The sequence below is a fragment of the Paroedura picta genome, chromosome 15, assembly GCF_049243985.1.
Source record: "Paroedura picta isolate Pp20150507F chromosome 15, Ppicta_v3.0, whole genome shotgun sequence".
Lineage (NCBI taxonomy): Eukaryota > Metazoa > Chordata > Lepidosauria > Squamata > Gekkonidae > Paroedura > Paroedura picta.
Window position 1 is genome coordinate 1,748,057 of NC_135383.1, and position 14,527 is coordinate 1,762,583.

General features: G+C 50.5%; 1 protein-coding gene across 5 annotated transcripts in view; it reads left to right on the forward strand.

Moving 5' to 3' along the window:
• MTOR (mechanistic target of rapamycin kinase) overlaps nt 1-14,527 on the forward strand; it is a 68,378-nt gene that overhangs the window by 47,416 nt on the left and 6,435 nt on the right. For 4 of the 5 annotated variants that reach the window (XM_077312689.1, XM_077312691.1, XM_077312692.1 and 1 more), the window contains 17 exons: nt 625-725; nt 932-1,047; nt 1,495-1,572; nt 1,665-1,772; nt 5,673-5,798; nt 6,936-7,067; nt 8,660-8,775; nt 8,971-9,088; nt 9,596-9,802; nt 9,969-10,069; nt 10,280-10,376; nt 10,628-10,726; nt 10,818-10,940; nt 12,438-12,620; nt 13,313-13,447; nt 13,553-13,727; nt 14,283-14,418. In XM_077312689.1, coding sequence (XP_077168804.1) covers nt 625-725; nt 932-1,047; nt 1,495-1,572; nt 1,665-1,772; nt 5,673-5,798; nt 6,936-7,067; nt 8,660-8,775; nt 8,971-9,088; nt 9,596-9,802; nt 9,969-10,069; nt 10,280-10,376; nt 10,628-10,726; nt 10,818-10,940; nt 12,438-12,620; nt 13,313-13,447; nt 13,553-13,727; nt 14,283-14,418 — 2,151 coding nt within the window. The remainder of the gene's footprint in view (nt 1-624; nt 726-931; nt 1,048-1,494; nt 1,573-1,664; nt 1,773-5,672; nt 5,799-6,935; nt 7,068-8,659; nt 8,776-8,970; nt 9,089-9,595; nt 9,803-9,968; nt 10,070-10,279; nt 10,377-10,627; nt 10,727-10,817; nt 10,941-12,437; nt 12,621-13,312; nt 13,448-13,552; nt 13,728-14,282; nt 14,419-14,527) is intronic. The other variant, XM_077312690.1, reaches the window with a different exon arrangement.

Here is a 14,527-nt window from a genome sequence, read left to right on the forward strand (position 1 = left end):
ATCCTACATTTCCCTACCTTTTTGCTTTGAAGAAGGGAGGGAGGGAGGAAGAAGAGCCCTTTGGCAGAGATCAGCCAGTGAATAAGCAGCTTTCACTTTCAGTGTGCCCTCCTGGGGTTGGGGGGGGGTCTTCCTTACAGGGCTTCTCTGAGCACCTAATGCCATGTTTAAAATCTGTGAGCTCTCAATGTAAGGCTGTGATAAAGCCAGAAAATCAAGTTGTTAAGGGAGCATAATGAGCAGGCAGTGGCAGGGGGGCCCTGCTGCTAGTAGGGTTGGGGGCTTAAAGAGCCTTTTGCCCAGGTCTTGGCCAACGATTACAGCCAAAGTCTTGCTCCACAGTCCTATTGAAAACGAGTGGTCCGCCTGTTGAAATTCCGCTGGGGGGAACATTTTAAATTTGCTGATCTAAAACAGGCCGTTCTATCTCAACCAAAGAAATTTCAAGGGGGAAATGGCCACAAAGATTTCTGAGCTCCAGTTCCTTCACAGGTTCAGAACTATAGAATCCCCACCCAGAGCTGAATGGCGACATAGGATGATCAAATCACCACAAATGCTTATTTTCCTCCCCCCCCCCCCCAACATTTTCATCCAGTTTCCTCCGTTGTGTTTTCTTCCTAGGGGTCAGCTCCACCAGCAGTGCTGTGAGAAATGGACGTTGGTGAATGATGAAACCCAGGCCAAAATGGCTCGGATGGCGGCAGCTGCTGCTTGGGGCTTAGGTAACCCCCCCAATCCCCCCCCCACCCCAGTGAATGTCTGGCTTATAACCACACTGAGCAAATGTATTACTGTTGCTACCATTTTACAAAATGTGTAAAGAGAGAAAGGAGCTCTTCTGTCAAAATCCTCTGTTAAAGTAGGAGCTAGGCTAGATTTGGCTGCTCCATCGGGCCCTTCCCTACTCTGACTGCATCTGTCCCCACAGGTCAGTGGGACAGCATGGAGGAATACACCTGCATGATCCCAAGAGACACCCATGACGGTGCCTTCTATCGGGCTGTGTTGGCGTTACATCAGGACCTCTTTTCCTTGGCCCAGCAGGTAAATGTTAGCACCTTTCTGTCCTGAAACATATTCCGTTGCCTTCAGCAGCTGGGTGGGAAGTTCCTCTTCAGTTTGCCCGCCTTCTTCCAGCCACAGGTTGAAGTTTCCTCTTGAATTGCCATGGCTATTCCCGATGTCTTTTCGTATCTGTGTTCTCTGAACCTCCATGTTCAGAGGCAGTTCATCTAACCTGGCTCTAACCAGGTCATTGGGTGCAGTGGTTGGCCAGAGGGCGGGATAAAAACTTGGAAGACAGAGGGATGAAGCATGAGGCATTCTTTGATGTACAGAAGCCTCTCCTCTCTTCCAGCAAGTGGAGCTGAGGAATTTCTTGGTAGTACTGAGAGGAGAACAAAAAAATAGGGTTTGATGAGTGAAGCATGAGGTTACGCAACCTTTGAGGGCAAGAATTCTTAGTGGCCTCTTTTGCCCTTTCCCCATCAGTGCATCGATAAAGCCCGAGACCTCTTAGATGCTGAGCTGACAGCTATGGCAGGAGAGAGCTACAGCCGTGCGTACGGGGTAAGTGCAGCCCCCTCCTGCCGTGGCCCTGAGCGCTGACCTGCCGTTCGGAAGGGTGATTGGGATGGAATGTGATTGCCTGTTTCCTTTAGGCAATGGTATCCTGCCAGATGCTGTCGGAGTTGGAAGAAGTCATCCAGTATAAACTTGTACCGGAACGACGTGAGATCATCCGCCAGATTTGGTGGGAGAGACTGCAGGTAAGATTGCAGGACGTGCCCTGTCTGCATGGCCGATGCAGTTGTCAGGCAGAGAAAGCAAACAGAGTTCCAGTTTTCCCAGTTTGTTTATTGTTGTTGTTATTGTTCACATTCGGATCCTGCCCAATTCTTTTTGAGTGGGTGGAGGAAGCAAGAGATTAGCTCCTAGGGCTAAGTGACAAATGGCCAATGAAAAGCTCACAGACAATCTCTTGCTCAGTAAATACGACATTTTAAATCTTTCTACAAAAAATATGCAACCAAAACCAGCTTTTTTATCCGATGGGTAAAGGGAAACCAGTGCAACACCCTTTTAAAAGAGATCTGTGTGGGAGTCAGTCTGTGCCAAGTAAATTGTTGGAAAGCTTTATTAACCTACGGAAGAATAAACCTTGCTGAAGTAAAACCAGCATGGCCACTGCAAACCTGCCTCAGCTACAACTGGGGGAGGCATGTCAGTGTTTTATAGAAAGCAGAGACTTTTGGACTCAGTAGCTTCTCCCTTGCTCTTCCTGTGAGCACCTGTTTTGTTCAGCAGTGATGCTAAAGTGAGGCTGAGAGTCAGCAGCCTATCCAAAGTTGTCCAGAAACGTTTTCACGCCGTACCTTGCCTTTCATTGGGACAGATCTACATTTACAGTCGCAGCCCCCTAACAGAAGCCTCCTGAGAACAGAACGAACGGCTAATTTAGAATTTCATTAGAAATGCAAGTAGGGAACACGCAGCTAGGCAATGCTAGAAGGTGTTTGCTGAATTGTTCTCAGGATCCTGCTCCTCCCACACCTGGCTTCCACCAGCTGGGTGCCTCCAGGGAGCCCACCGGGCACAAAGTTAGCAGCTTCTTTCGTTCTTAAGGTGTAATTTTCTGTGCTTGAGGGAAGATAAGCTGTTTGTATAATTCTTTGCTCCCGTGCATCCGACCAACTAAGCTGAGATTCATGAAAGCTGATGCTGGAACATACTTGGCTCGTCTTAAAGGTGCCGCTGGATTTCACTTCACAGCAGAGCGTGTTCTACCTGTGGCTCAGCAGTCTGACCGGACCTTGCTTAAGAGCTAGGCAGTGCTCACAATGTGCATGTGATGAGGAACTGCACAGTTTTCACTGCTAATTGCATACATGGATTATTTCGGCAGCTGCCTTTGTGGTGAATGGAACTGGGAATGGGGTTGCACAGAACTCTCGATGTGTGCAGATGTATGTGCACATGGTGCCCCCAGATGTACAGGCAATCTTGGAGGACTGAAACACTCCAAACACTTGCTATCTGCATTCTAGCCTGAGCATTTATCCCCGAAGGCAAGCAGAGCAAAGAACCTCAGAGGGAAGGGCAGAAGTTACTGTGCCCTGCTTCTTCTGAGCTCGCACCCATGACCTCCAGGGCCTTTACCCACAGTCCTGTGTACTCATCCACTTCCATGAGCAGCTTTTCCGTGCCGTGCCAGAATGCCTCCTTCCACTGAGAAGTCCTCCTGGACCTCCGCTGCCCACTTCCTTCTGTCTCCTGTGAATAGTCTGGCTTCGTAGCCAGCGGCTGGTTGTGCCCGCAGCATCTCCACATCTCATCTCTCTCCTTCCTGCTGCCTGGGCATCCTTGCTGTCCGAGAACTGTTTACCTGTCTCTGCCAAGGACTTGGCCCCACCCCCTGTCCGGGAAGCTGTGACAAAGCTTTTTGCCTCCAATATCACATTCCTGTCTGGAAAGTCTCAGGGAACATTCCGCCGGAGAGGAAAGGCCGAGAGCGACAGGGCGGATGAGGTCTGCAGATGCAACTGTTTATGGGCCTGAGGAAGGGGGTGGGGGTGGGGAGGGAGGCAGGCAGGCAGGAGCAGTACATGGCGTTCTTGTACATTTTATAAGCGTCATCCTACCAATAATTGTAAAAGGCCCACTGGACCGCTTGGCGGAATTTTTATTCAAACATCAGGGAGCCCTAGGTTTCCTGCTGAATTCGAAGGAAGAAGCCAGAAGCCTGGAGCACCTGGGATAATTTCGGCATTCTGCTCTCTTTATTCCTCCAGGAAGACCATCAGTTCAGGTCTCTGTCCTTTCTCTCCCTCTTGCCTTTCTGAGAGAGAGGCCAGCTCCAGATCCCCCTCTGAGCATCGTGGCCAAAATGGGGATGAGAATCTGTCTCTCGCGAGCTGTACTCTAACACCCTAACCTGATGCTTCTGCTCTTGGCCTGAATGCAAGCCAGGATCTTGAGCTGCCCGTCCTCGGTAGACATTCTCATGGGAGACAAGGAGCAATGGGTTAGAGTCCCAGGATGGTGAAGTGGTTAGAGCAAGGGTAGTCAAACTGCGGCCCTCCAGATGTCCATGGACTACAATTCCCATGAGCCCCTGCCAGCGAATGCTGGCAGGGGCTCCTGGGAATTGTAGTCCATGGACATCTGGAGGGCCGCAGTTTGACTACCCCTGGGTTAGAGAGTTGGACTCTGCCCAGGCATGCCCAGGTTCAAATCCCAATTCGGGGTAAAGCTGACCGGATGAGTTTGGGCCAATGGCCTTCTGTCAGACCTACTTCACGTAGCTGTTGTACAGATAAAACGGGATGACCCATTTGTAGAGGGGAGAGATCAGCTACTCCAGGAAGAGATACAAGATGCACCTCTGATTCTTGTGCTGTGAAGATGTTCTTTTTTGCATGTTATCATCTATGTTGTCACAGCCACAAGGGCTAGGAACTTGCCTTTCAGAATAGTGAAAAGCAGGTGGCGGGGGAACCCACATTTCTGAGCTAGAAGTTAGGTTCCACTCAGAGTTCTCCGCATTTGTGGGATTACTGAAGACCGTCTTCCCTTAGCTTTGTACCCGCAAAGCGGACTTGCCATTCTCTCATCCACAGCAGTAAGCCTCTGTTTTCCCCTCCTGCCCCTGCAAGATTCAGTATAGTGAACGAATTCCCTGAATTCAGCCCAAGCTCTGCCTCGGTCTGCTCTGTGGGTGGATTGTGGCAGGCAGCAGCGCTGGGGACGAAGCAGACCAGTCTGCTGATGTCGTTTGCCAGCCAACAACACACCCATTGTCAGCCGAATCACTAGCTCTGGGCAGAGGGAACAGGAGAACACTATAAGAAGGTGTGTGTGAGCACAAGTGACAGTGAGAGACAGACAGAGGGCACGCCGCTCCCCCCTCCCCTTTTTCCCCTTCTTGTTTTGGTACCTTTTGCTGGCACTGGTCAGGGTCAAAACCAAGAATAGTGCAAAGTTCTTTTTGGAAATGCCGTCATACCCCTGCCTAGTTGTTTTGAAAGAGATTTAGGTGAACACAGAAGTTATTGCTTCATTTTTAAAATCTGTTCCTGTTACAGAAGCTTTGACCATTCATCCTTTCCCTTCCGCCTCCTTTTTTCCATCAACAAATGTCATTAAAGCTGGAGAACTGAGCCAGCTTTTTGCCCAGTGACTTCTCTTCACGGTCCCAATTCAGTGGTGTGCAAATGGGGGACAGAGAGAGTGTGTGTGTGTGTGTGTGTGCATCCGTGTATGAGCACACATTTAAAAAAATAAATAAAACAGTGAGATTACGATTTAGGAAAACCAAGCTTCATTCAGCATTAGCCAAAGCAGTAGCAGCTTGTTTGAGGCACAGCACTCCCTGTTCTGTCCTCACTGCAAAACAGGGGAGCTTTTTTCTCCTCATTCCTCTCTTTTCCTGTCTGCCCCATAGCATGGACAGATTCACGCGATACACACAAAAAAGAGCTGGAAAAAAGTTTGCATTTCAGGCTGTCTCCTTACTACACCACGGTGGCTCTCGTACAACATACTTCAGCAATAGTTGCTCTGCTGCGTCGTCTTCTGCTTGTTTTAAATCTGATGCCTCGCCTCTTCCTTTGAGTCAGGCCCGCAGGGACGTTGGATTCCAAGGCTTGTTTGTTCTTCCGTTTTCCCAGGGCTGCCAGCGGATTGTTGAGGACTGGCAGAGGATCCTGATGGTTCGGTCCCTTGTTGTCAGCCCCCATGAGGACATGAGGACGTGGCTGAAGTATGCCAGTTTGTGCGGCAAGAGCGGGAGGCTGGTAGGTGCCCCGGAGGGACCGGATTTTGCTAGCTGAGGCCAGTGTCAGTGACAGACACCCTGTCATCCGGGGCTGGGCCCAGGGGTCATATCTGCTGAACACCAGAATTATAGGACTGGGGCCACATTGTGGAATAGCAAATATGAGCAGTTCAGTCAGCTGATGCATTACGACGAAGGCTCTCATGCTGCAACAGCTGCTTTGCCCCATCATTCTGCCTCCGCAGTTAATAATATTTATTGCTTCAAAGAGCTTGTTGACTTACAAGCAATTCTCACTCATCATTGGCTGTACAACAAGCATTGACCTCCAAAAGGGGGGGGGGTGAACATCCTTGTAAGCTCCGGAAATGGCTCTTGTTCAAAGCCCCTGGCCTAGATGAATTATTGTAGGAACAGGCCTCTCTTGGAAGTCGACAGTTTTTTTGTGCATGTGAACGCACAAGCAGACTCCCTCCAGTGCAAGCTCTGCTTTCTCCTGGAACCGGGCCTCTTCCTGGACAGCTTCTGTGCAGTGACTCAGGGTCTCTGAGAGATGAAAAAGCAAGAAGATGTCTCAGCAAGGACAATAATAAAAGTGTTAGAATGTGAGAGGAATGTGGCCTTCCCTTCTCCCTTGCGTCATTGGAAAGCAAATGTTTGCCTGCCTGTTGACAAGGGTAGTCAACCTGTGGTCCTCCAGATGTCCATGGACTACAATTCCCATGAGCCTCTGCCAGTGTTTGCTGGCAGGGGCTCATGGGAGTTAGGGGTCCATGAACATCTGGAGGACCACAGGTTGACTACCCCTGCCTTAGAACTCATTCCAGTAAGGGCCCCAGTCTCTAAAGCAGGCTGCTCAACCAGGGTTTCGTGAAGGCCTTGGAAGGGCTTCCTGAGTGGGTGGGAGTCAATTAATGCTATATATTGTTAAGTGTTTATCAGGTGATAGGACTCTATAGAGTCAGAGCAGGGCATGGGCAGATGAGGCCATTGCAGTGCTGCTGCCAGCTGGTTGGCCACTGTGCAAACAGAATACTGGGCTAGGTGGGCCTTTGGTCTGATCCGGCAGGCTCCTTTTCTGTTCTCCATCACTCATGCCTAAAGAGTTGGAAGCGTTTGCTGCGTTAACCTGTCCTCTCCGGTTTGCTCACTCAAGGCGCTGGCCCACAAGACCCTCGTGTTGCTCTTGGGAGTGGACCCATCCCGGCAGCTGGATCACCCGCTGCCAACTGTTCATCCTCAGGTGACCTACGCCTACATGAAACACATGTGGAAAAGTGTCCGCCAGGTAACCGTTGTGAAGAATGCCAGAAATCTCTTTCCCCACCCCCACAACTGATTGCTCGGTGTCTTATAGCTCCTGCCCAGCCAGGATGAAGGGAAGGCAGACCCTCCCTTGCCCAGCCACTCCCCCCAGTTTCCTCTCTGTCCTGCAGTTTTCTACACACACACCCCTGCCCCCAATTTGGGGGTGAGCTGGTATGTGTCTACCCTCGTGTGTCGGTTCCTGATATATTGATGGTCAATTAGGAAACTAGCAGGCATGTTGCGTAGCTGGCAAAACATTTTGCAGACAAAATACCTTTTTGCAGACAAAAAAAAAATCCAGCTGACAAACAGCTGGAAAAGGCCCTGGCCAAATAGTTTGGCTTCACAGGGCCCAGGGCCAAGTCTGCCTGGCACTCCAGCATGAGGAGAATTTACATAATCAAATCCGCTAAATCTCAGACTGGCCTGCTTCTCTCTTCCTCAGGATGTGTGCTTAAAGTCTCTACTTCTGCATGTGCTGCCACATCACTGCCTTCCTTCAGCCCCCCTCCCCTCAGATCTTGCCAGCTGTGGGGCTGAAGCCGTCCTTCTCCCTAGTCCCAGCAGAGCATCTGCTCAAAAGCCGAAAGAGCCAAGAGCTCTTTCTGCATTTTGAATAGCACTTTTTACCACAGTGCATGTGATACAATATCCTGGTGCACAAAATACATGAGAAGGATAATATTTCAACAACAGAAGTAATCGCGGATTTGTGTCTTTGTTTGCTTGGAAAATATATTTCGGATACTTAGAACAGTGATACACCTTGCCCAAACAGAGGCACTGATTTTTTTTAATGCCCTTCTTGTTCATTTTTGTCCCGCCTTTCCTCCAAGGAGCTCCAGGCAACTTGCCAATTCTCCCCTTCTCTGCCTTATCCTTCCCACAACCCTGCGAGGTAGGACTTAGACATAATGACTAGCCCCAGAGTCACCCTGGAAGCCTCATGGTTGAGTGGCAACATTTGAAACCAGGTCTCCCCGGTGGTGCTGTGACACTAACCACAGACATAACATCAGAATGGGGCATATTAGGGGCATTGCAGAGTTCCAGCCCCTGTGCAGATGGAGGATCAGAATGCAACACAGAAATCAGAGCAGCGTCTCGGTAATTTTTACAACTCCACATGGTTAGGTCAGCTGGGGCCTCATGCTTGCAAACCATGCGTCTTACCACTGAGCTTGCGGGGAGCCCTTTTGAAATGATTTGCATAGCCCACAAGTGGACGTCTTTACCAGTTGAGCTGAAACCCAGAGTGTGCCTCACAGATTTGTTAGCAGGAGCTGGTGATCTAGGCCTGTGTTTGGGAAGGGCTGGGGAGCGGAGGTGGGAAGAGGATCAAGGTCACTGTCCCCTTAAAACAGGGGTAGTCAAACTGCGGCCCTCCAGATGTCCATGGACTACAATTCCCAGGAGCCCCTGCCAGCGAATGCTGGCAGGGCCTCCTGGGAATTGTAGTCCATGGCCATCTGGAGGGCCGCAGTTTGACTACCCCTGCCTTAGAACCTTGGCAAAGCTCCTTGGCTATCGATGCTTCCTATCAGCATTTCCAACCCCCCATTCCTGTTGCAGATCGAAGCATTCCAGCACATGCAGCATTTTGTTCAGACGATGCAGCAGCAGGCACAGCATGCCATCACAAACGAAGAACAGCAGCACAGGCAGGAGCTCCACAAACTCATGGCACGGTCAGTACCTCCCTTCGCGGCACGCCGCACCCTGCGGGCAACGCCGGCGCCCTGACCAGACAAGCCCCAAACCGAGACGTCTGGTCATACAGTGGCAGCGGAATAGCCCCAGCGAAAGCATCCCTGGCAGAGAATTCTCCTTGGTAACTGAGCTGTTGTTGCTTAGGTTTTCACTTCTTTCCTCTCTGCCGTCAGATGCTTCCTGAAACTGGGCGAATGGCAGCTGAGCCTCCAGGGCATCAACGAGAGCACCATCCCCAAGGTCCTGCAGTATTACAGCGCCTCCACCGAACATGACCGCAACTGGTACAAGGTGAGCAGGGAGAAGGAACGAGCCCCACAGACCCTGGGATGAGACAACGCTGTTCTTCTGTAACAGCTCCTCGGAGAAGTATGATCCAAACCCAGTCTGACAGGCTGCCTTCAGCACCTCTCTCTTGACTGGAGAATCAACGTGTTAAGAGCTCCATGTTCCAGACTGCCATGTCTCTGTTAGGGTCAAGTCCAGTAGGACCTCAGAGGCCAACTGATAGGGCTTTGAAGAGTCAAAGATCACTTTGTCAGATATCTTCATCAGTTATCTACTCTCAAAAGTTCATACCTTGAGAATCGTACCGGAAGATGTTCTGTGTGTCTTGTCTTGATGAGTTCATGTCCAGCTCTCCTATTTGTACCTGTTTTAGGAAACGTATGTCTCACTATTCTGTTGAATCAGGCCAGCCCCCAAGGGAGAGCTGTGCTCCTCCATAGCACCCACCACTGCACTGGCCCAGGAGTCCTCATTTTCATGACACTCATGGTGGTCATTTCCCTCCGGCAGGCTTGGCACGCCTGGGCAGTGATGAATTTCGAGGCGGTGCTTCACTACAAGCACCAGAACCAAGCCCGGGATGAGAAGAAGAAGCTGCGCCACGCCAGCGGGGCCAGCGTCACCAGCGCCAACACGGAGGGCAGCAACAGCGAGAGCGAGGCAGAAAGCGCGGAGAACAGCCCCGTCCCATCCCCCGTGCAAAAGAAGGTGACCGAGGTAGGCCCCAGCCTGCCTTTATTCATGTCCTCGTGGCTGAGGCCCCTTTCAGGTGGCTTTGCAGGCATAGCAAGGCAGGTGTTCCTCCAGTCTTTTGCTCCCCTGAAAATGAAATGCTTGGTTCTTGTTTCTGCGGAGGTTGATGTTGAGTGTTTCTCCCCAAAAGGACTTGTCCAAGACCCTCCTGCTGTACACTGTTCCTGCGGTCCAGGGCTTCTTCCGGTCCATCTCCTTGTCCAGAGGCAATAACTTGCAGGATACGCTCAGGTGACCAGCTGAGAACTGAACTGTTGCATTTTGTCAATAAGCGTCAGGTGCCAGGGGGTGGGGGCTTTCCTGTGTTTCGCTGAGCCCGGCAAGTGATGCTGATTGTGCAATTGTAGTGACTTGTCGTGCTTTTTTATTATTAAACGTTTCCTCCACCCCCAACGTTGTCCTACTTATTTTGAAAATCCCTGTACACCTTTCTGTTGTCAGAGTTCTCACTTTATGGTTTGACTACGGACACTGGCCAGAAGTGAACGAAGCTCTCGTCGAAGGGGTCAAGGCCATCCAGATAGACACCTGGTTACAGGTAAAGAATTCGTTTAAGTGGGTTCTGTAGTGGAAAAATTAAACAAAGTGTGGTTAAAGGAATGTTCCTGTCTTGTACCAAAGAGTGGAAAAATGAGTTAGCAGCTCTCTTGCATCCACTTAAGATTCCATCGCTGTGTTTGTAACTTGGGGTCTTTAGCTGTGATTTGAGAGTTGTACACTTTGTTAGACTAGCAAGGATTAATGACCAGGCTTGTGGTTTTTTTCCCTCCTGTCCCTTTCTAAAACCAGGTGATCCCTCAGCTCATTGCTAGAATCGATACTCCTCGTCCTTTGGTGGGTCGACTTATTTACCAGCTTCTCACAGATATCGGCAGGTACCACCCGCAGGTGAGCTTCCCCCCTCCCAACCCTGCTCTGGTTGCAAACTTGCAAACAAATGGCATTTATAGATCACTGTACTTTCTCTCGTCTACCCTAGGCTTTGATATATCCGCTGACCGTAGCTTCAAAGTCTACTACCACAGCCCGTCACAATGCTGCCAACAAAATTTTGAAGAATATGTGTGAACATAGCAACACGCTGGTCCAGCAAGCCATGATGGTAAGTAGATGTGTATCCCCATAGAAGTGTGTGCATTTCACTCCTGTGCATAGCAATGCATGGCACAGAAATACTTTAAAGTTCCACCTTTCTGGATATCAAAGATCCAACAGCAGCTGCATTGTTTTATTGAATCCCAGCTTCGCAGTTCACTAGCCAGCTGTAATTGTTATGAATTTTGCTTCAATAGACACCCTCTTCCATTTGTACTCCTTAGACAGTTATAATTATAGCCCTGCTTCTGCTTAATTGGAGTGTTTTGTAGGCATCTCTGTGTGTGCCATAACATTTCTCGGAGGCTGGCTGGGGCCATAGCCAGTGGACTTTTTTGTGTGAAAAACCAGAGCTTCAAACCCTTCCTTCTCCCTCCCCAGGCCCTGTATTTTGATTCTGATAACTAGTCAGTGTTGAACTTCTAGCCCTGTGTTCACTGCTACAGTTCTGGCACAAAAGTTCATTATTCGACTCTCACCTAACTTAGTTATTCCCCAACGGTCTGCTGGGGCACATGAGAGGGCTGCAAGGAATAAATCAGCTAAATGATCAGAAGTTCCCAGGAACCCAAGATCTCATTTGCAGAGAGAGCTCTCTGTTGATTCCCTGCATGATTTACACTCTGGTGTGATCTCCTTGTAGTTGACCTCTGCTGAGAGCAGGAAAATTCTGGCATGTCTTTGTATCAGGCGTGACTGGGCTGTTGAGTGCCTCCCAATTTAATGACACAGCAGAATTAACCCCCTTCCAGAAAGGTGCGTGGACTCATGCAGAAACACAGCAGGCAGACTCCTCTCACAATACCCCTCTCACATGCATCTTGGCCATTTCATTTTGGAAAAGCATCACCTCATTGTATGATGACTCTGCTGAAGAGGCACCTGGGGCGCCCTCTAGTGGCCATTCAGGGATGGTGTAGAACCTTGACAACACCAGAGATTGGACAAGGCCTAAACTGAACCTCCCTTTTGCACCACAGGTGAAGATTAGGCGTTGAGTCCAGCAGCACTTAGAGACCAACAAGATTTCCAGGGTCTTGTAGGTCTTTAGGTGCTCTTGGACTTAAATCTTGCTCTTCTGTGGCAGATCAATACAGCTGCCCACCTGAAATTAGGATTATTCCTGTGGAGTAACTCGCATCAAAAGCATTACACCAGGACTGAAAATCAGGGTGGGGAAGTCCCACCGCTAAGAAAGATCTGTATGCAGGGTACTGAATTTTTGGTTATTCCAGTTCATGGATCTTTCCTGAAAAGTTGGATTTGTAATTTAAAGTATCCCACCTGTGTTTCTCCGTGGAATCATTCTGTAGCTATTTCTACGGGGATACACAGCTCACTCTGTACAGATTAATGCCAAGGCAAATTGGAGCTCTGTGGAAGAGGCCATGCTTGAGAGGCTGTGCATGTGTGTCCAGCTCTGATGCTGTGGCTGGAGGAGGCTGTCCCGGGCCAGTTGGATCAGTGACAGAAGGAAGGGGCTCCTGTCTCCCATCACCTCCAGGTGAGCGAAGAGCTGATCCGCGTGGCCATCCTCTGGCACGAGATGTGGCACGAAGGGCTGGAAGAGGCCTCCCGACTCTATTTCGGGGAGAGGAACGTGAAGGGGATGTTTGAAGTGCTGGAGCCGCTCCACGCCATGATGGAGCGAGGGCCACAGACTCTCAAGGAGACCTCTTTCAATCAGGTACGAACGAGCGGAAATGGCCTTTACTTGCTGCCTTGTCAAAGGGGCAGATCCTCGCTGGGGCTCATTGTGTGCAAAAGGGAAACAAGAGATCCCATTAGGAACGGGGTCCTGAGATTAGAAGTAGCCTGCTTCTGGGCACCAAGGAACCCCCCCCCCCCCACACTGTGTTACAGCTACCCCCTTGGCTTTGCTGCGTTCCTCAGACGGTGAGTGTTGCCCACCCGCCCATTTGCAGAGGAGTCTGGAAGATGAGACAGGCTGTTCAAGCTATTTCTCTGTAGCACCAGGCTGGTCTGTTCAGCGTCCCTCGCGAGAGGAGGAGCACACGTTGCATGGGAGCACTGGCCTTTCGGAGGAACTCCTCCGCCGTTTCTGATTTCTGATTCCCCGGGGGGCTCCACAGGGCACAGCCGCGAAACCACTGGCCTATCTAAGTGTTTATCCCAAGACGGAGGAGAGAGGAGGCAGGGTTTACAGAGCTTGCCAGATGTTCCCGTTCCTCTCACCCACATCTGATTCCAGAGAAGTAGGAGTTAACGAAGCTGTAGCTGTGGGCATGTAGCAATGGAGATTTAAAGAAGGGAAGCCAGGAATTTGGGGCTGAGAGAAAAGATCTGCTGGGTTTTCGGAGGCAGGATACGGCATTCGGGCAGACTTATGAAAGGGTCTCTTTCTTTTTTCCCTCTCAGGCGTATGGCAGAGACCTGATGGAGGCCCAGGAGTGGTGCCGGAAGTACATGAAATCGGGAAACGTCAAGGACCTCACCCAAGCCTGGGACCTGTATTACCACGTCTTCAGGCGCATATCTAAGCAGCTACCTCAGGTGAGGGGCGAGACCCAGTTTATATTCCCCCCCCACACGCACACCTGCCAGGCAGGTGTGGCGGTCTCCAAAGCCTTGTGCTGAAAGTGCTTTCCTTGCCGGCAGCTGACCTCCTTGGAGCTCCAGTACGTTTCCCCCAAGCTCCTGATGTGCCGGGATTTGGAACTGGCCGTCCCAGGGACGTACGACCCCAACCAGCAGATCATCCGCATTCAGTCCATTGCACCGTCACTGCAGGTGATCACTTCCAAGCAGAGGCCGAGGAAGCTAACTTTAATGGGTAAGAAAATCCGTGGGCGAAAAACAACAGCAGACTTGGCCATGCTGCTCTGAAGCTTACTGGGTGGTTTGGGGCCATTCGTGCTTTCTCAGTCTTGCGTGCCTCCCGACACCTTTTTTGGTGCTTGCTGAGGGTTTCTAGAAAGTGGGCAGGGCCAGGCCCAGCCAGACTTCTGATTGGCCACTGGAGATTTGATTGGCTGTGCAGATTGCTAAACAAGTTGCTTTGGGAGCAATCACCATCACAGCACAAGCATCTCCACTGGATGGATGAAGGTAAACTGCAGCAGCTATTTTACGGCTGCACCACCGCAGCATGTCAGAATCCCAAAGGTGTCCACAGGCTCAACAATTTGGAAGTCCACCCCCAAAATCTCTTCTTCCATGAGTCCATAAGCCTTCGGGGACTTGAGTAGACTCATTTTTTTCCTCCCATCTCCTTTTTCTCCCTTTAATTCCGTCTCAACTGTTCTGTGCCCCCTGAAGTAAGCTCAGCCCTCCTGACGTTCACCAGTTGAATTGTTGTCTTAACATCACACTTCCTCTCCCCACACAGGAAGCAACGGGCACGAGTTTGTGTTCCTTCTGAAGGGTCACGAAGACCTGCGTCAGGATGAAAGAGTAATGCAGCTCTTTGGCCTCGTGAATACTCTGCTTGCAAACGACCCAACGTCCCTCCGCAAAAACCTCAGGTCTTTAAAGCAAGTCCAGTCTCCCATGGTGTGGAGTGAGTGTGTTGTCAGTAAGGATGGGCCAGAAACCTCTGGCTTCTGGCAGAAGGTATAGCCCCAAGCCCAGCCA